The sequence below is a fragment of the Xenopus laevis genome, chromosome 9_10L (assembly GCF_017654675.1).
Source record: "Xenopus laevis strain J_2021 chromosome 9_10L, Xenopus_laevis_v10.1, whole genome shotgun sequence".
Taxonomy (NCBI): Eukaryota; Metazoa; Chordata; class Amphibia; order Anura; family Pipidae; genus Xenopus; species Xenopus laevis.
This window is the reverse complement of record NC_054387.1, coordinates 117,367,047-117,389,407: the sequence shown is the minus strand read 5'-3', so window position 1 is coordinate 117,389,407 and position 22,361 is coordinate 117,367,047. Positions and strand designations below refer to the sequence as shown.

At 40.0% G+C, this 22,361-nt stretch overlaps 1 protein-coding gene across 3 annotated transcripts in view; it reads left to right on the top strand.

Annotated features, from left to right (window-relative positions):
- The first annotated feature begins 6,476 nt into the window (after window positions 1–6,476).
- The window catches only part of LOC108701644 (E3 ubiquitin-protein ligase RBBP6), a 41,413-nt gene continuing 25,528 nt past the window's right edge, over window positions 6,477–22,361 (top strand). For 2 of the 3 annotated variants that reach the window (XM_041576176.1, XM_018236556.2), the window contains exons 1-3: window positions 6,478–7,778; window positions 13,873–13,972; window positions 14,993–15,029. In XM_041576176.1, the coding sequence (XP_041432110.1) occupies window positions 7,613–7,778; window positions 13,873–13,972; window positions 14,993–15,029 (303 nt within the window). In that variant the 5' untranslated portion in view covers window positions 6,478–7,612. Of the gene's footprint in view, window positions 7,779–13,872; window positions 13,973–14,992; window positions 15,030–22,361 lie in introns of all 3 variants that reach the window. The other variant, XM_018236557.2, reaches the window with a different exon arrangement.

The window sequence follows — 22,361 nt, the reverse complement described above, 5'->3', positions numbered from 1 at the left end:
TTAGCCACCCCTTGATCACTTTGGCAGCACCCAGGATACACAGGATCTTACAGTGCTGTATATTGGAAGAGGTGTCACGTGGCTTTGCTCAAACAATAAGGGGACCAGTGATTCTTAGCCAATGTAGCAATGGTTTATAACCAGGTCTAGAACAGCCCAGGTACAGCAGTGAAATCAGATCTTATGCATCACATACTGTTACATGGGCCACAACAGCCTCATTAGACAGCCAACAGTTGCACTCACATGGGGGTACCACCTTCAGCATCACAGAACCCTCCCTGATGAACGTGGAACTTCAAACTACTAAGGCTAGGGATGTAGCGAACGTCGGAAAAAATGTTCGCGAACATATTCGCGAACCTGTGTCAAAAATGCGAACGGTTCGCGAACGTCGCGAACCCCATAGACTTCAATGGGAAGGCGAATTTTAAAAGTTAGAAAAGACATTTCTGGCCAGAAAAATGATTTTAAAGTTGTTTAAAGGGTGCAACGACCTGGACAGTGGCATGCCAGAGGGGGATCAAGGGCAAAAATGTATCTGAAAAATACATTGTTGACACAGCGCTGCGTTTTGTGCTGTAAAGGGCAGAAATCACACTACGTCACTCAGGTGATGTTTCTGGACACGGAATGTGACAAAGCTCACACAGCTAGGTGGCACTTGGTTAAAGACTGGGCAAACAATGCCTGCAAGGGCAACGTATACAGTAGTGGATACGGAATATATTATTGCTGCTGTAAAAACATCACTCAGGTGATGTTTACGGACACGGAATTATTATTGTTATTTAGACAGAATGTGAAAAAGCTCACACAGCTAGGTGGCACTTGCATACCTCCTAACTGTCCCTCTTTTGACCACTCAACCCCCTGTCCCTCTTTTGTACTGGAAAGTCCCTCTTTTCTCTGCACTGAACAGCCAGAAAAAAACCAGTTTCTAACTTAATTGGCTTTTGGCAGAGAGCTCAGAACAGCTAACAGGTGCAAATAAGATACTTTGTAACAATTTTGACTCTGGTTGGTGCTGGTAGTGGTGAACTACTAGGAGGAGCAGCACACCAGTCCCACTCCCCAACACAGCTAGACTAATAGCACTGGGCTCTTATAGTAGCAAAGTAAAAAAACAAAAAAGAAAATAAAAGCAGTCCTTACAAGGACTATTGGGTTACAGGCAGCAGTCAGCAGATGAGAGATCAGCAGCAGGACAGCTGCCCACAGCAGCTACATACAGAGCACTGCAGTAGAAGGTAGATTACTAGCCAGCAAAGCTACCTAACCTAAAATGTCCCTCAAATCCCTGCAGAGTTCTGTCCCTACAATACAGAGCAGTATCAAGTAGATTACTAGCCAGCAAAGTTACTATCAACTGTCCCTCAAATCACTAACAGCTCTCTCCCTACACTAGCTCTTCCAAGCACACACAGGCAGAATGAAAAAACGCTGCAGGGCTTCAGTTTATATATGGAAGGGGAGTGGTCCAGGGGGTATGGGGGTGGTCCAGGAGGGAGAGCTTCCTGATTGGCTGCCATGTATCTGCTGGTCTGGGGTGAGAGGTCAAAAATAAGCGCCAGCTAAGGCGAACCCAAATTGGCGAACGTCGCGCGACGTTCGCAAACATTCGGCGGACGCGAACGGTCGATGTTCGCGCGAATTAGTTCGCGGGCGAACAGTCCGCGACATCCCTACTCTGGGCATCGCTTCATGGTCCTTCAGGTGACAGTTACTAGAGAGCAAATATGGTGCCTTCTCTACCTTTTATTCCACTAGGGGGAGACCCCTAACTTTCCTGTAGCAACAGGAACCTGCCAACAGAACCTACCTTCACTTGGTAAAGGTATATTTCTAGTCCAGGTTCTGGGCATCTAACCACTTCCCTCCAATAGCAAGAATCAAATATGCACATATAGAATCTCACCTAACTTGTATACCACTAGTGGAAACCACCCAACATTGTTGCTATGGAAACTCACCCAAAGTGTATCCCTTTGCTTGATGAAGTTAAGTGAAGCTTAACCAATATGTACATTTCTGAGAGTCATTTACAGTGTTTTAAGTACTGGGGGAGTGGGGGGAGCAATTGTACCACGGCCCACTCCCGTTCTGGGCCTGCCGTAGACCACTCCACATTGAACACGGTAAGGAAAATGCAAGTATGGAGGGGTTGGGGGGCCCAGCAGCACAACATGCACCCGGGTCAGAAAGAGATTAATTACGTTACTGGTCATTTACTTGAGCTGATGAAGTGAGTTTTACATTGGCCACAGTTAATATCAGGTTCAACACAAATGTATCCAGTGACCACCCAAAACACAACAAAATATTGGCAATCTGGACAAAATCATAACCATAGAACTTGGGAGGTAATCAATGAAAATAACATTAACGTCTAAAGTTTCATTTTGGACTGGGTCTCTAGGGCCCACCAGAGGATCTGACACCCTTGGATTACTTTGACAGCAATTAGAGTGCCATTATAGGTTATTATAACGCCCCCCCCCTGTGGAAATAATCATGGACTGGTGGAAATTCTCCTAGGCTGGGATCCACTAGGGCTTGGGCCCATTGGGAGATTCTCTGATGCTTGGATAGGCCAGACCCAGCTACATTTAATGGAAGAGATGGTTGACAGATAGGGCTGGACGTGCCAATGTGAATGCAAGAAAGAAGTAATTGGATAGGCCTGAATTTGAAAGGAATGGGCTGTTATATGTAAGCTGAAACATTGAATGGCCACCTAGGATCCAGTGTCTCATTTGGGTTCCATTCTCTTGCTGTGCAAACAGTAAAACACTCAGGGTTCATGAATATTTGATTTCTTTGCACCCGTCAAGTAGCATTGTATTACTCCAAGAAGACCAGTAAAATTAGGGTGGCCCAAATGATTCTGTAATAATGGGAACCCATGAAAAATGCATGCTGCAGGTATACACATAATAATGGTCTCGCTGCCTCATACATTCTTCATAAGCTTCTTGTACTACAGGCATGTACTTATAAAATAGTATATCAGAGACTAGACTACACCTTATTCCTCATTTAGGTTTGATATTTATAGTTTTGATATAATTTTGGTGCTCCTTTTTACGCCCCTATCGAGTCCACCCCGAGTGGAGGGGTATCATCCCCGTTTTCTTCTTCAACAGAGAGCGACGTCCTATTCCTGAATGGGGTCAGGATAATCTCCCCACCTGCCTATACAGTGGTTGCCTATCGGTAACCCTGGTTTGTGAGTATTAACTTGTTTACTCTACCATTGCTCCTTGTAAAAACATATTACACTATTGGGGCTCTTGGTGTTCCCTTTTGTCTCCATTAAATATAAATAGAGTTGGAGAGCAACACATGAAAAAAGTTCCTGGGGGTGCCAAATAATAGCGCGAAACGCATCAGGAGGGAGTGGCTAACAGACCGGGGGTGGGGAGACACTGCAGGCTAGCAATCGCTATCCTGTTGATCCTGTGTTCACCACTAGGGGGTGCAATAGGAGCAGTTACCTGAGTAATGTTTAGATTTCTTTTTCCATGTTACCTATTTGTCTATGTGGCCTTTAAATGTTTCCTGGATATGAATTATTTCCACGCTTTGTGCACTTGTGAGTAGCAGCAGAGTGTGCCAATGTCCCTGACCAGCTTCTGATAAACTATTGCAGCTAACACTGTATTCGTGAGGCAAGAGACAGATCTCTCTTCCAAAATGGATATTTCCAAACAATACATTTTCCACCATTTAAGCCTGGTGCCTTCTCTCATTATAATGAGAATTTCCAGCAAGCCAGCCTGTATAAAATGAGCCCCGGTTAAGAAAATAATGAATATACAAATAACCTCTTATCATATCTTTGCATAATGCCCCTGCTGAATATTTGGATCATTTTGTAGCTTTGTCATTTCCAGTGGGCGCCTGTGTGTCATGTGTATAACAAATCCGCAGTAACAAAAAGTACCAATCACAATACATTTGTAGCCTTTCAGAGCATTTGTCTTTTAGATGGGGTCAGTGACCCACATTTGAAAGCTGGAAAGAGTCAGAAGAAAAAGCCAAAATAATTCAAAAACTATAAAAAAAGAAAATATGAAGACCAGTAAAAAAAAAAGTTGCCTATAATTAGCCGTTCTATAACATACTAAAAGTTAAAGGGATCCTGTCATCGGAAAACATGTTTTTTTCAAAACGCATCAGTTAATAGTGCTACTCCAGCAGAATTCTGCACTGAAATCCATTTCTCAAAAGAGCAAACAGATTTTTTTATATTCAATTTTGAAATCTGACATGGGGCTAGACATTTTGTCAATTTCCCAGCTGCCCCTGGTCATGTGACTAGTGTGCTAAAGTGCTTAGCTAGGTTGTATCCCCCCCCCCCGCTGATGATTCCAGAAACTACATTTGATCTTAGCCACAAGGCCCAGCTCCTCTATTGAAATACCTGCGCCCGCCCTGCAGTGATGTCATGAATGGGGCAGGTGCAAATCTATAAATGGAGAAGCCGGACTTGTTAGGTCGTGGGTGGGGAGAGCTGAAGGAACCGCTGAACCCGACCATGGTAAATCCACGGGTTTCGGGGGGCCTGCACATCACTACTACACGCGACAGATCTTTTTGTCCCTCTTTGTATTTTCCAAATGTTGGGATGTATTAAGTATTCATTTTAGGGGTAGAGTTTACTTTTAAGGGGGTTGCCCTTGGGTAAATAAAAATTTGCTCTGAAGACCAGATCTCCCCAGCCGCCACCGCATACTTTAAAATAAGAAAACTTATCAAGACTAAAGGTGGCCATAGACGTAACAATTACGATCTTTCTTCGAAAAGATCTTTCCAAGAAAGATCGTTTGTTTCAATACACACGTGTAGAGCTGGGTCGTCAGATATACAGGTAGATATACAGGAAGAAACAATAAAATTCTCTCTGTATCTGACGATTCAGCACTAACAATGGCCGTTGTTTGGGTTCCTTCAAAGGCACCCGATCAAAATTTTCCATCCAGCCCGATCGGCGAGCCGACCGATATCCAAGTTTTCTGCCGATATCGATCGGCTCTTTTTCCACCATACACGCACCGAATATTGGACGAAAATTAGTTTTGTATGATATTATCTGTGCGTCTATGGCCACCTTAAGTAAACATCACCACACAGATATTTGTATTTGTTTATATTTATTCAAACTGAAATATATTTAGTATAGGACCATTGCCCATGTGACTCATCTGAGCAGAACAGGAGAGAAAGATATAATCTATTACAGTATATTAAAACTCTAAATTACTTGGAAATAGACACGAGTAAATATTTATTAGCATGCTGGAGTCCTCTAGTGACCAAATACAGGTATAGCCTCATGACAAAAATTTCCAGAAATATGCTTTTAAGATAAAAAATACAATTTTATTACATCCCCATGAGGGGATTTTTTAAAAGATGTAATAAAATTGTATTTTTTATCTTAAAAGCATGTTTCTGGCCATTTTTGATAAGTAACAATCTATTACAGAACATGAAGCAGACGACTCTAGTGACAAGCAAGTCGGCATAAACTGATATGGCTACATTTGAGATTTTGATTCTGTGGAATGTTTGGCAGTTATTGAGGAATGACATCCACAGCAGCTACCACTGCGGACCAAAAGAACTACAAGCCCCGCTTGTAATACAGAATTGCAGCAATGTCTACATATAATGTATCGTCTAGCACCTACCTCTGTAATGTACACATGTGATATCACAAGCATGGAATGTTTTATTTTTCTTTTCTTCTCTGGAGAATTTTTTTCTTAATAAAAATTTTAAGTTACAAAAAAGAACTACAAGCCCCAGCATTCCTCAGCAGTTTGTTGGCTGAAGGGTATACAAGTTGGCATGTCTCCTCTCCTCTAGATCAGTGTTTCCAGGTTGGCGGGTTTCCAGCCAAATTGGGCTACTAATTTAAAGCCCAGGTGGGTTTTGAAAGTACAAACTAGCCTAGGCACTGATTTGGGCTACTTTTTGGGCTAGTGTGTACTTCATACCTCCCAACTGTCCGTTTTCAGTGGGACAGTCCCTCTTTTGACAGCTCAACCCGCAGTCCCTCGTTTGTACTGGAAAGTCCAGTTTTTCTCTGCACTGAACAGCCAGAAAAAGAAACAAAGTTTCTAACTTAGGGTCAGTCCACACAAGCAGATTCGGGGAGATTAGTCGCCCCAGCAACTAATCGCCTCTTCTTCGGGGCAACAATCTCCCCGAACTGCCTTCCCCCTGCCCTCCGCCGACTAAAATGAAAATCGTCTGCGGCAATGCACACGCGGCGCTTTGTTTTCCGAAGTCGCCCGAAGTAGGAAACTTCACAAACGAACTGCCGCGTGTCTGGCCTCTGTACCCCAGTCTTGCGTCCCTCTTAAGCATTCGAGCATTTTCCGGTTACTTTCCCCATTTTCAGACAATTTTGCGGAAAAAATCGACTAGCCACCAAAATATGTAGAGGTTGACCTGTTTTACCAATATTTATTGAAATTGTAAATGTATTAGTGACTTATGGGGGGGCCTATTCCTCCTGATGGGGGAATCTGTCCCATTTGCTTCATGGAAAAATTAGCAATTCAGTGAAAACTTGAAAAAGGTGTATTTTCACATATATTAACTTTTTTGAGACTTTTATTTTCACTGCACATATTGTGCTATTATTTTGATGCTACTTTTGGAGCTGACTTTGGCTATTGAACCTGGTAACCCTGATATAGATTTACTTTCTTTCCCACAATCCTCCGCGTCGCATTCTGCGCCGACATACGCGTGACGTCAGTGCGTTGCCCCTGATCGGAAACCCCGATTCTCAGGGAGATGGTCACTCGGTCCGCCATTAGAACTGCGAAGAGGAAGCGGTCACGCCGCCATTAGAAGGAGCAGCAGTAGTCATTAGAAGGCGGAAGAGAACGGAGGCAGCCCGGTTTTTCTCCAACGCAGTTCTTAATGCCGGACCGTCTGGGCAATAGGGCTTCGATTTCATCTGTTCCAACGTGATCGTGACGCTAGGCCTTAAGCTTCCATTGTGTTCGCTGTTGCCGAGCCTGGGAGCTATAAGCCGGTCTTAGACGGAGGATACGCGTACGAAGAACCTGTCACACCACGCTGAGGGACTGCGCCTTCTGGGATTCGGTGCGGACTGAAGGTCTCGGACACGGGCTGAACCATCTGGGACACGGACTGAGGGGTTCGGACTGAACCATCTTGGGAACGGGTTTATCATTTTGGGACACGAACTGTGCTCCCCATTGGGGCGTGGAGGGAACCTTCTGGGACACGGACTTTGTTTCCTGGGGACTTTTACCCACTAGGACAAGGACTGAGCTCCATTTTGGATCAGGGACTTGCTACCTGGATAGATCTGGACTATTGAACTGTTGATTTTTTTTTTTGTCCACACAGAATTCCTTGGACTTTTAAAGAAGACCGGGAGATTGTCCTGGAGTGTGGGGGGAGGGCAGGGGCCTTGCCTGATGGGCTCCTGTGGTGCCAGTGTGGTGCCTGACATTACACATCAGTGTGACCTATGCTGAGCCTCTCCTGTGTGTGTGTTGTGCTGAGTGAGTGAGTGAGTCCCTGTTGTCTCTGTATCTCTAGCTATAGAAAGGCCGCTAACATGTCTTGTGTGCATTATAAGTTTTCCTCCAAGCTCAACTACGACACGGTCACCTTTGATGGGCTGCACATCTCCCTGTGTGACCTGAAGAAGCAGATCATGAGTCGAGAGCGGCTGAAGGCCAACGACTGCGACCTGCAGATCACCAACGCCCAGACGCAAGAAGGTACGTACAATAGGGCCGCTAGAAAATCTGAGAAACTATGGCAACCTTGGTTGGATGCCAACCCTCATGCATCCCTTCCAGATGACTCAATTGTTCTACTCTGAATATATGATATTTGCTAACTATCTTATATGCTCCTCTATGCTTTAAAACTGTCACTGTACCGAAGAACAATTGTAAATGGAAGCCAAGTAAATGTCAAGTGCATCTGTGTTGTTTAATCTTGTTTTTGTGTTTATGTTTAAGATGCAAAATAAAAACCTTTTTAAAAAAATAAATAAATCAAGTAGTAGAACCTTTAGGCCAGTGATCCCCCAACCCGTAGCTAACCCCTTGGATGTTGCCCCCAGTGGCCTCAAAGCAGGTGCTTATTTTTGAACAAGTTTTGGTTGTATAAAGTCATGGGCTTTCATGACTTAAGTGCCCTGAATGGGTGCGAAACGCGTAGGGTGGATGGAGATGCAGATATACATTTTTAACTTTGTATAAATAAAATAATTTTTTTAATTGAACTTCTCTGGTCCTGTGGATCCATTTGAGTGGCGGTCGGCCCTGAAAAAAAATTGTTTCCTTCCCTGGGAGGCCCTCTGTTGGGGGAAACAATTTTCCATTGATAGGTGCCCCTTAAAGGAACAGTAACACCAACAAATGAAATTGTTAAACTATAATGTACTGTTTCCCTGCACTGGTAAAACTGGTGTGTTTGCTTCAGAAACACTACTATAGTTTATATAAATAAGCTGCTGTGTAGCCACGGAGGCAGCCATTCTAGCACAGCTTACATCAGGGGTGCCCAAAAGGTAGATCGGGATCTACCAGTAGACCTTTAGCTGGTGATCAGTAGATCTCAAGACACTGTCAACAAACAACTTGTCTAAATCACCCTCCTGTTTCATGCTGTTCATTCAGATATAGTGTTTATTAAGTTACATAAGAAATAGTTTTGTTAAATATAATATACATTTTCTCATAAATCAATATAATGTTTAAGTAATATTTTCAATAGAACAGAATGCTGACAATGCTTTTATGTAGGTAGGTCATGATGGGACAACGTCACTAAAAGTAGATCTCACATTAGTGAAGTATGGACACTCCTGGGTTACATAGACGATTACAAATACACTCTGTAGAATCCCATTGTATTCTATTACATATCTGTTATCTATTAAGTAGTTTGTGCTTTGAATGGCTGCCCCCATGGCTACACAGTGGCTTGTTTCTATAAACTATAGTAGAGTTTTGAAGCAAGCACTTAACTCCTACCAATTTATAGCAACAGTACATAATATTTTAATTAATTATTACTAGCACATTGCCCTAGTCATGCCAGAAAAGTATTGACTTTATTGGTTTTAACTAACCTGCTAAACTCCTAAAAAGAATCATGACGGTAACATCATTTGGGGTGCCAATTTCTTAGCCCCAGTGATTCTAAAAGTTTATTTCTTAATATAATTTGAGTGCTGCCATCTCGTTTTATTTTTTGCGGTCTACTTTGTGCATATTGATGGCTTTCTGGCTTTTTGTAGCCACAACAAGTAGCACTGACTGTCATTGCCCTTAGAGTAATGGTGACAGTGTGTTTAGTTCCACAGTATGAAGCGACAGTTGTGTACTATACAATTGCACAAAGTCTTCCATACATTCCCTGTTGACTTGCTATTTTCCCTACAATTTATTAAATATATTGCAGCCATGCTTAAATTAGGAAAAAATGTGATATTTTTGGATAAAAATCAACATCATGGTTCAGTGACGGTGGATTTTTTTTTTTGTGAGGCTGAAGGTATATCCTTGTTTCTTCTCATATATTCCCTAGTACACACTGACCTGCTGTTTTGCAGTTGTGATTTGAGATCAGACACATTGGCAAATATGGCTGTCAGTGGCCATTTCTTTATTCACAAAAAAAAAAAAGCAGCCTGGTGAACCCTGTAATTTAAAGTAGTTCTTATGGTTAAAAAACATTTTTTAAAGGGATACTGTCATGGGAAAACATGTTTGTTTTTTTAAAAATGCATCAGTTACTAGTGCTGCTCCAGCAGAATCCTGCACTGAAATCCATTTTTCAAAAGAGCAAAATTATTTTTTTTATATTCAATTTAGAAATCGGACATGGAGCTAGACATATTGTCAGTTTCCCAGCTGCCCTCAGTCATGTGACTTGGGCTCTGATAAACTTTAGTCACTCTTTACTGCTGTACTGCTAGTTGGAGTGATATCGCCCCCTCCCTTTCCTCCCCAGCAGCCAAACAAAAGAACAATGGGAAGGTAACCAGATAACGGCTCCCTAACACAAGATAACAGCTCCCTGGAAGATATAAAAACAACAGTCAATAGTAAAAGCCAAATCCCACTGAGACTGATTCAGTTACATTAAGTAGGAGAAATAACAGCCTGCCAGAAAGTAGTTGCATCCTAAAGTGCACAAGTCACATGACTGGGGGCAGCTGGGAAATTAACAAAATGTCTAGCCCCATGTCAGATTTCAAAATGCAATATAAAAAAAATCTGTTTGCTCTTTTGAGAAGTGGATTTCAGTGCAGAATTCTGCTGGAGCAGCACTATTAACTGATGTGATTTGAAAAAAAACAAAAAAAACACGTTTTCCCGTGACAGTATCCCTTTAACTTGTCATTTGGTTTCCAAAACAATTACTTTTTCAGTGGAATCGCTATTAATAAAGTTCTAAGTAACTTTTCAGTATACATTCATTAAAGAGATACTGACAGCAGACATGAAATTTTTTTTCTGCATCTATCATAATTTTCTTTGCATGCACCTTGTAAATTTTGCCGTAAAAAAGTATTTGCACAATGCTTTTACATGACCCATCTGATCCCCCATGTTCCTCTATGAGGGGGCTGCCATATTTGTGCTACATAGTCCATTGGTATTCTGACAGGTTGAGTAGGGACAGTTGGGTTTCAGAACTTCAATGTAACAATTACCTACAAAAGCAGACCCATCGGCTACAAATGATCATGATTTTAAAGTTATTTGTAAAACCAGTTGCTATTGAGAGCAGCATTTGCTTAACTACTGGTTGTTACTTTTTAAACAATGTTGTAAACGTCTTGAGTTCCCCCAGCAAAGACAGGTCTTTTAATCAGCTGCCTTGTCTTACATTGTATCATTGTCTACTAGAGAATCCTATAAACATGAAATAAACCCAATAGGCTGTTCCAATAAGGATTAATTATATCTTAGTCGGGGATCAAGTGCAAGCTACTGTTTTATTATTACACAGCAAAAGGAAATAATTTAAAAAAATTTTTGACTTGGATAAAATGGAGTCTATGAGAGACGGCCTTTCTGTAATTCGGAGCTTTAAGAATAACTACTTTCCATATAACGGATTCTATACATGTGTATTCAGGTATAGGATCAGTTATCCAGAATGCTCGGGACCTGGCGTTTTCCGGATAACTGATCTTTCCGTAATGTGGATCTCCGCATCTTAAGTCTACTAGAAAATTTTGTAAAGATGAAATAAACCCAATAGTCTGGTTTTGCTTTCAATAAGGATTAATTATATCTTATTTGGGATCAACTACAAGCTACTGTTTTATTATTACAGAGAGAAGGGAAATCATTTTGAAAAAATAGGATAACATGGATAAAATTGGGTCTGGCAGACAGATATTCTGTAATTTGGAGCTTTTGGGGTAACTGGTTTTATATATATATATATATATATATATATATATATATATATATATATATATATATATATATATATATATATTCGTTTTCTTTTGTTAGGCAAGTATCTTTTTTTCGGTTGACATTCCCTTTAACACCTCTCTGTAATTGAGGGTTGTTAATGAAGTTTGGGATGTTTTCTATTGCCCCATAAGGTAAAATGGTTCTTGGGATGATTCAGTTTTGTTTTTCAAGCGACTTTCAAGCTTTATACACAGGCACCACAAACACCTCCGTTTATTTCTATAGCAATTGTTTGCAGTCAGGTCAGTAAATGTTTTTATTATATTTGCTATTGCAAAGAGAGGAAACAACATAAACAAGACTGGATGACTTAATTCCAGCGTTTGCAAGGCAACTCTCTCAGCCAGCTGTGATACCGTGGGAGTTGTAGTTTCAGATGTTGTTCATGCCTGCCATGCTTTTTTCCATGTAGCTTATTCATTAGTGTCTTTGCATGGCCTCGCTCCTGGATTTACTCACTATTGAGACTGTACAAGAGAAACCACTGTGTTCTCTGTTTTTAAACCGATTAAAGGGACTTTATAATCATTTAAGCCAAGGGAAAATGCTATGCTAATGTCACCCTAAGTACTGGGGGGAACAAAAGCACTGACTAACCATTCTTTGTACAGGTCAGGGAGTTTGGTCACAGCTTCACTCGAAGTTAATTGTTCTAACAAAGGGTAGCCTGGAAGCTCCCAGACACCAATCAATAATGCTGATTATGGCTTTCTGGGCAGAATTGCTTATGGCAGGGTTTCACTGGGCCTGAATATTACATTAAAAGTAAACCTTCAAAATAAGTACATGTGAAATCAACGAGGGTGCTATTCTAAGCACTTTTGCATTGTACCTTCATTATTTATTTTGTTTTAATTCCAAGATATTAAAGGATACATGTGCTGTTAATAATTGTGCTACAACAGCGCCACCTGTTGGTCATTTTCTGACCACCAAGTAGTCAGGAGAGTTGTTTGGAGAAAGAAAGAGGCTGCTCTGATGTTCTTCTTAGGGAATACAATTAGAAACCTTTCTCTGGCGCTGTTGTAACATAATTCATTCATATTAACAGTACATATTTCCCATAATATCTTGGGTGGGGAAATAAAATAAATAATGAATGTTAATTACAAAAGTGCTTAGAATAGCACCCTCGTAATTTTATATTTATTTTAAAGGTTTACTTATCCTTTAAGGCTGTAACCCTGGATAATGTTGCGCTGGGTATTTTGTCTGTTGGATAAACTTGCCCTCTGAAATTGGGCCCACGTGGAAGTTCTTTATTACTTCATTACCTTAATTGAGCTAATGGACTCAAGATTGTTTTGATTTACGTTTCACATTTCCACTACACAAAGAACAATAAATGAAACTGTGATATCCAAAAAACAGTTAACATTTAAAGTGGCCCTGTCACCCAGACACAAACATCTGTATAATAAAAGTCCTTTTCAAATTAAACATGAAATCCAATTTCTATTTTTCATTAAAGCATTCATAGCTTGAAAATCTCAGCTGTCAATCAAATATTGTCTGCCCCTCCTCTCCCCACATTCCCCCGTTCTCTTCACCATTTAATTGTGTAACCAGTGCATGGGGATGGACATCAGGTCCCCCATTCTGGTGCACAAACAAGATTCTGAGATGATACAAGACTTGTCTTAATAACAGTGTCCACAAAATGGCTCCTGCCTGCTTGTTATAATTATGAATTCCCAGACTGAAGGAAACAAGATTCAAATAATTTATATAGTGTAATTAAAGTTCATTTTTCTTCACTAATGTGATAAAATAGGATTTTGAATATTTTTTGGGGATGACTGGTCCCCTTTAAAGGGAATGTGAACCCCAAAAATAGTTTTGCTTAATAAAAAATAATTCTAGGCAACTTTGCAATATACATTCATTACACATTTTCTATAGTTTTTGTTATTTGTATATGTATTGCTATTAAAAGCAGTGTTTGATCTTCTCTATTCTCTGCCCTGATGTCTAAGACTGTTGATACAATGTAAGACAAGGCAGCTGATTAACAGACCCTTCTTTGCTGGGGAACCAAGGCTTTTGCAACTTTGTTTAAACAGTAACAACCATGAGTTAAAGGGGTGGTTCACCTTTAAGTTAACTTTTATGATGTTATTTAATGGCTAATTCTAAACAACTTTTCAGTTGGCCGTCATTTTTTATAATTTAATTATTTGAATTCATTATTTTGACCCCAGCTAAAAAACAAATGCTCTGTAAGGCTTTCATATTGGGGTTAACTTGCCCTTTAACACAGAGTACTCAATATTTTGGGAACAGGGCACAAATAGATTGTTTTTTTTTTTTTGTATATTTTTTTTATGGCCAAACCTGATTTTATTGCATTTGTCGCCCATAGAATACACAGACGAGTCTGTACTAATTCCCAAGAACTCGTCTGTTATTGTTCGAAGAATTCCCATCGGAGGTGTGAAGACTACAAGCAAAAGTTATGTCATGTAAGTATCCCTGTAATTATTATTATTATTGCATTAGGTATATTTCCTTGGTTTTCATGCCTCATTTTTAACTTCAATTTACTAGGGATGGGCGAATTTTTTCTCCTTGTTTCGCCGTGGAAATGACGCCCATAGACTTGTATGGCGGGCTCAGATTCGCCCATCCCTACAATTTACAACAGAGAGGTTTTCATTTAAGTGTTTGTGGGGTCACATAAACAGGTTTAATATTGGAAATTGTCTAAATACCGTTTAAAGTGGACCTGTCACGCAGACACAAAAAGCTGTATAATAAAAGTCCTTTTCAAATTAAACATGAAATCCAATTTCTATTTTTTATTAAAGCATTCATAACTGGTATAAGCTCATTTAAACATTTCAGCTGTCAATCAAGTATTGTCTGCCCCTCCAGCGGCGGGGCAGACAATTACTTTCACTTTCCATTCAGCGCTAGAAATTGCTGCTCTCCCCACATTCCCCCAGTTCTCTTTACCATTTAATTGTGTAGCCAGGACATGGGGATGGACATCAGGTCCCCCATTCTGGTGCACAAACAAGATTCTGAGATGATACAAGGCTTTCCTTAAAGGGAATTTTTATTTTTTTTCAAAATGAATCAGTTAATAGTGCTGCTCCAGCAGAATTCTGCACTGAAATCCATTTCTCAAAAGATCAAACAGATTTTTTTATATTCAATTTTGAAATCTGACATGGGGCTAGACATTTTGTCAATTTCCCAGCTGCCCCTGGTCATGCTCTCTGGAAAATGGGTTTCCGGATAATTGATCCCATACCTGTACAAGCAGAGAGCGCCAAACTGCAGAGTGCACAAACAATAAAACTACAGAATTAGTCAAATACTTTAATGCAAGTACTGCCTGTGTTTTTGTAAGCCCTATTAAGTGTTATTTTCATTTAATTTGTGTGTAAATGCATCATAATGACTTTGTTTATGACTCTGTATATTTTCTTGGAAATCCTAATTACTTTCCCCCCTTTCCTCTCTTCTTGCTTTTGTAGAAGTCGAACAGAGCCACAGAGTGGACCGCCGAAATCAGTATGTAAACACAGAATCGCATTTTTCCTTATACATGTCTTTCTGATATTTTAACAAAAAAAAATGGGTGTTTAAAGTTTTTGTTTCGGGGGGGGGGAGTTCAGAACAATATTAATTTGTATAAATACAATGTATTCTATTTTAAAATCTGCATTACTTGCACTGTGTGCCACCCAAGCACTGTATTTGATGCTGAATGCACGGTTCTCTCCTGTACAACAGGAATGGTACGGTCCATGATCGCTAGTTACCCCTGTGAACATGATGTCATGTTCTGTTGTTTTTCTTCTGTATAGGTCTGTTGTATTTCCTGCAATAAAATGTTTTGCCGTTTTCACCTTATTTTTTTTTAAATGACATTTTGTTGGATTCCTATTGGTAGCATTTTTTCGAGATTGAAATGTTTCAAATGTTTTGCTTCAATGCACAAAACACTGTATGGCTATTGAATGTATAATGTCTGTACCTTTCCTGGTTCTCTTTACCAAAAAGGTTTCTAGTGATTTTTACGCTGAAACGTGCTGCTCAAATCCCGTGTGAAATACTTGGTGCCTCATTGAAAAGAATCGACTGTGCGGATGTAATTATTTTAATTTCTCTTGCTTCGTATAATGGAAAAAATTCAAAACTACACGCAAGTGTTTTTAGCGCTTTTAGAAAAATTTTAAGGGCGTTCATTACTCCCAAAGAAGGGAAAAGGGACACTATTAGTAACATTCTGGGTGTGGGCACTGAGCCGGGGAGTGATATTATCCCATTAAAATGAAGTCAGCCTGATAAACTGAAAAAGCTATCTAATAACCTGTTCCTGGTAGAATGAAATGTGATTGGCTAGTCATCCTCTGTGCTGCCTATGTTTAACTCGAGGACATTTTAATTGTCTAAAGGGAATTTACTCACAGGATTGGGCAATATGTTCCATGGCACCTGAGAGATCAAAACCTGCATTCGATTCTGCATTCAGCATTCATACCTTTCCCCATGGGTACATACTTTCTAAAAATGACAGAAAGCCGTCATCATCTTCCTCAGCAATATTTTTCTTTGCATGTAGTCTGTGGGACATGTTTATAAAAGTGTGAAATTTTACTGCTCTCTATTGACTTTTCTAGGATTTTTAGGTTTATACGGTATTATACATGCAAGTTTGTTTTTTTAAAGGGGTGCTATACCTCGAAGTAAACTTTTAGTACAGGTCTAGGATCCGGAAAACCCAATTTTTTTAAAGGCCGTCTTCCATAGTCTCCATTTTATTCAAATACTCCAAATTTAAAAAATGATTTCCTTTTTCTCTGTATTAATTAAACAGTAGCTTGTACTTGATCCTAACTAAGATATAATTAATCCTCATTGGAAGCAAACCCAGCCTCTTATCCAGAAAAGCCCCAGGTCCTAAGCATTCTGAATAACAGGTCTGATACCTGTATATAATGTAGTTATAGAATGGCTCGTTCCAAGCAGCTTTTCAATTGGTTTCATAAATATTACTTTTTTTTTTTCATTTGTCTTCTGATAATTTACAGTTTTCAAAGAGGGGTCACTGACCCTTTCTAAAACCAAATGCTCTGTAAAGGCCCCCATACACGGGTGATAAAAGCTGCTGACCAGACCAAGTCTGGATCTTATTGTCCTGTGTGTGGGGCCATCCGAAGGGCATCCCCGATCAATATCTGGCCGAAAGTCGGCCAGATGCTGATCGGGCACGGTAAAAAATCTTGTGGATCTCAGCCGCATCTATTCGGTGATGCGGTCCCGAGATGCAACCGCCCGTATCACCTCAATTCTGATCTGATCATTGGGCCCTAGGGCTCAACAATCGGATCAGGCTGATATCACCCACCTCAATGTGGGCATATCAGGGAGAGATATTCTAGTTTGGCAAAACGAGCGGATCTCACTGTGTATGGCTACCTTAAGGCTAACACATTTATGGGCAGATTTTTCAAAGGTCGAATTTCAAATTAATACAGTAGGTCTCTGACAGGATTTCCACCTCTTGGTTTGGGTCCAGGCCACTGCTGCAGACAAGTCAAAGCCTGGACAAGCCCTGTGCTGTTTCTGTGTGTCCGGGCTTCACCACTTGCTGCTCCCAGTTCAGACCTCTTGGACAGTAGAACAGAGCCTTGGAAAGATTAGAAAGTAATATTCATATCACTGTGGAAAAGCTTTACCAGGATAGGGCCAAAGAATAGCAAAACCCTGGCAGGCTGATCATTGGATGCTATAAATTAATAGATCGCTACCTTTAACAACATAGCGCGTAAAATGTCTCTAGTAGACTTAGGGGCCGATTCATCAATAGTCGAATATCGAGGGTTAATTAACCCTCGATATTCGACTGGGAACTAAAATCGTTCGACTTCGAATATCGAAGTCGAACGATTTTGCGCAAATCCTGCGATCGATCGATCGAAGGATTTTTCGTTCAATCGAACGATTAAATCCTTCGAATCGAACGATTCGAAGGATTTGAATCCAACGATCGAAGGAAAATCCTTCGAACAAAAAATCACAGGCAAGCCTATGGGGACCTTCCCCATAGGCTAACATTGACTTCGGTAGGTTTTATCTACCGAAGTAGGTGGTCGAAGTATTTTTTAAAGAGACAGTACTTCGATTATCGAATGGTCGAATAGTCGAACGATTTTTACTTCGAATCGTTCGAATTCGAACCAATTTAACCAATTCGATGGTCGAAGTACCCAAAAAATACTTTGAAATTCGAAGTTTTTTACATTCGAATTCTTCACTCGAATTTTGTAAATCTGCCCCTTAAAGGAGGCAATGCTTGGGCAGATCTAGGGCAATTTGGTCACATATCTGGTGGGCCAGATCCCAGAGTTCCAATCATCCCGGCCAAGACTGAATGACCAAATTTCAGAGGGATTCAATCATTTAAACAAACCATTCTTTATTTATACAGTTCGGTCCATAAATATTTGGACAAACAACTTTGTTTTTTTCTGTACATTACCACAGTGAATTTTAATGAAACAACTCAGATGCAGTTGAACTGCAGACTTTCAGCTTTAATTCAGTGGGTTGAACAAAAAGATTGCATAAAAATTTGAGGAACTAAAGTCTTTTTTTTTTATCACAATCACTTCATTTCAGGGGCTCAAAAGTAATTGGACAATTGACTCAAGGGCTATTTCATGGGCAGGTGTGGGCAATTCCTTTGTTATATCATTATCAATGGAGCAAATAGAAGCCCTGGAGTTGATTTGAGGTGGGGGGGTGCTTGTATGTGGAAGATTTTGCTGTGAACAGTCAACATGCGGTCAAAGGAGCTCTCCATGCAGATGAAACAAGCCATCCTTAAGCTGCAAAAACAGAAAAAAACCCATCCGAGATATAAGGACTGGCAAAATCTACAGTTTGGTACATCCTGAGAAAGAAAGAAAGCACTGGTGAACTCAGTAAAGCAAAAAGACCTGGACGTCCACGGAAGACAACAGTGGTGGATGATCGCAGAATCATTTCCATGGTGAAGAGAAACCTCTTCACAACAGCCAAACCAGTGAACAACACTCTCCAGGAGGTAGAGTATCGATATCCAAGTCTACCATAAAGAGAAGACTGCATGAAAGTAAATACAGAGGGTGAACTGCAAGGTGCAAGCCACTCATAAGCATCAAGAATAGAAAGGCTAGATTGGACTTTGCTAAAAAAAAAAAACTCTAAAAAAGCCAGCACAGTTCTGGAAAATCATTCTTTGAACAGGTGAAACCAAGATCAACCTCTACCAGAATGATGGCAAGAAAAAAGTATGGAGAAGGCGTAGAACAGCTCATGATCCAAAGTATAGCACATCATGTATAAAACATTTGGGAGGCAGTGTGATGGCTTGGACGTGCATGGCTGCCAGTGGCACTGGGACACTAGTGTTTATCCATAATGTGACACAGGACAGAAGCAGCCGAATGAATTCTGAGGTGTTCAGAGACACTGTCTGCTCAAATCCAGCTAAATGCAGTCAAATTGATTGGGAGGCGTTTCATAATGACCCAAAACATACAGCCAACGCAACCCAGGAGTTTATAAACGCAAATAAGTGGAATATTCTTGAATGGCCAAGTCGGTTACCTGATCTGAACCCAATTGAGCTGCATTTCACTTGTTGAAGTCCCACAAAAAAACAGCAACTGAAAGCCGCTGCAGTAAAGGCCTGGCAGAGTATTAAAAAGGAGGAAACCCAGAATCTGGTGATGTCCATAAGTTCAAGACTTCAGGCTGTCATTGCCAGCAAAGGGTTTTCAACCAAGTATTAGAAATTAACATTTTATTTTCAGTTTTTTTAATTTGTCCAATTACTTTTAAGCCCCTGAAATGAAGTGATTGTGTTAAAAAAAACTTTAGTTCCTCACATTTTTATGCAATCTTTTTGTTCAACCCACTGAATTAAAGCTGAAAGTCTGCAGTTCAACTGCATCTGAGTTGTTTCGTTTAAAATTCATTGTGGTCATGTACAGAACCAAAATTAGAAGAAAAACTTCTGTCCAAATATTTATGGGCCTAACTGTATACTCGCATAATAAAATATACTCGCAACTCAAATGGGAGGTTAAAGGAAAACTATACCCCCCAAACAATGTAGGTCTCTATTAAAAGATACTGAGTAAAACAGCTCATGTGTAAAACCCTGCTTCATGTAAATGAACCATTATCATAATAATATACTTTTTTAGTAGTATGTGCCATTGGGTAATCATAAATAGAAAATTGCCATTTTAAAAAAATAAGGGCCGCCCCCTGAGATCGTAAGATTCACTGTACTCACATACAAACCACATGTAATGTCACATGAGCCAATTAACAGACAGAGTTTGCTTCCTCACTTCTTCCTGTTACAGTTAGAGTTGTAGTATTTCTGGTCAGGTGATCTCTGAGGCAGCACACAGACCATCACGAAATGGTGGCTCAAGGCAAGAGATGTAAAAGGGCAATATTTATGTAAATATTCCTGTTTGGTAAGATTCTTTAATATGTCATTCAATTTGATATAAACTATCTGTTGCTTAAGTATTCATGTTGGGGGTATAGTTTTCCTTTAATTAAATAGTCCCAACCCCAAATTTGAATCAAATTTGAATCGTTTTCCCATCGAAAAAAAACTTGAATGTCAGGAAGACATAACGTATTGAAATTGTTCAATGGTGAATATTCAAATTCAAGTTACTTTGTTTTATTATTACAGAGAAAAAGTTAAACTTTTTTCAAAATTAGTACTAGTTTAAAATGGACTCCTTCTCGTAATTCTGAACTTTCTAAATAACCGGATTCTGGGTAAGGGATACCGTGCCTCCTGATAATCTTAAACAATAGAGAGCAGTGAAACTTCCCCCTGCCAGGGTCTGGCAAACTTTATTTCACCTTTTAGATGTATATTGTGTCTGAGTCAGTTTCTTTTGATGGACTGTTCCCTAAACCAGGGGTGTCAAACCTTTTTACCTGTGAGCCACATTCAAGTGTAAAAAGAGTTGGGGAGCAACACAAGCATGAAAACGTTCCTAGTAGGCTTTAAATAAGGGCTGTGATTGGCCATTTGGTAGCCCCTATATGGACTGGCAGCCTACAGGAGGCTCTGTTTGGCAGTACATCTGGTTTTTATACAACCAAAACTTGCCTCCAAGCCTGGCATTCAAAAATAAGCATCTGCTTTGAGACTACTGGGAGCAACATCCAAGGGGTCGGAGAACAACATGTTGCTTGCGAGCCACTGGTTGGGGACCACTGCTCTATACCGTTGGTGTGTGCTCCTTGTGTCCGGGTGACGTATGAGCTAAACATCTTTTTTAAAAAAACTGATTTGTAATGAATTATGTTTAGAAAGTTGTTCCATGAGAGAGTCAATCGTAATTGTTTTCTTAATAATGCCTATTTAAATCCCATGGAATATAGTACAGGGCAGCCAAAGAAAACCACAAATGACTTGTATCCAAATAACTGCGTTTTGTCCTTAGGCTGCTGTCTTATCAGCCAGTTAATTTACTTTTTCTTGGGATCAACAACAAATTCCCTATGCTGACATCGATAATGTTATTGCCTGAGAATGGAAACCCATGAGTAGTTCCCAAGTACCCACGTACCTTTTTTCCCTTTTGTAACCAGCAACATTCGTTTTTTAAATCCACCATATTCTTTGGCGTCCTTTTTCCATGACTGGATTTGTTCTCCATGGATTTTTTTCTACTGCAAACGTTTACAGTTCCCATGTAACTAAAGACCTGATTAAAAATCCGTAAGCTCAAGGAGAGAAGAGGTACACAGCAAGGAGCCAGAACTAAGCTGGAGCATAAAAATAGACCTAAATTAGTAGAAAAAAATTAAACCGATCCTCATGTCTCCCATTAGCATTATATGTGGGCCTGTAATCCAGACTGCTCCGGAATGGAGGTTTCCCGTAGAAGAAAGCAAAAGACAGAACTGTCTGTTAATTGGCTCCTGTGACCAAGCATGTTTGTGTGCACCGTGAATCCTAGGATCCCAAGGGGCGGCCCTTATTTTTTAAAATGGCGATTTTCTATTTGTTTACCCAATGGTATATTATTTTGATTTCATCATACTTGAAGCAGGTTTTTACATTTAAGCTGTTTTAATCAATATCTTTTTATAGAGACCTGCATTGTTCAGGGGGTATAGTTTTCCTTTAAGTCTGCTAAAAATCATTTAAGCACATTAACAGGAAAGGCGTCGACCTGTAAATGCCAACACAAGTCACCCCTCGAGCATTTTGAGTTAAAATCCACTAGTTGTGCACCTTTCATGTCTAGTTGCTCTGCCTATAGCATGTGTAAGAGAGGGAATTTTCTCAATCGGTTCTTTTCCACCAGCAGAGAAAAAGCCTGCTGTGTCTTTTGATAGTAAGGTTTGAGGTTTTTTTTGGATAAATGAAAAGTATAACACTGATCTTCTAAGACAGGGTAAGCCTTCTGGCACTCTATAAGTTATATTGCCCTCCCTCTCCACTCAAGGCTCCACTGCTTTATTTGTATTATTATAATCTGTTCTCTTAACGTTACGTGGGGGAAACGTTACGTGACGCTGTCCTATGGCACAATAAAATGACTGTTAATTCCAATCCCTTTAGCAAGACAATCTCCCTATATTTATTTCAGTATACAGGTATGGGATCCATTATCAGGAAACCCAGAGACCTCTGAATTACGTAAAGGCGATCTACCATAGACTCCTTTTTATCCAAATAATCCAAATTTTTCTTCAATAATAAAACAGTATCCTGTGCTTGATTCAAACTATTATTCCAATATTGGAAGCAAAAACCATCGGTTTTATTGAATGTTTACATGACTTTCTAGTAGACTTGAGGTA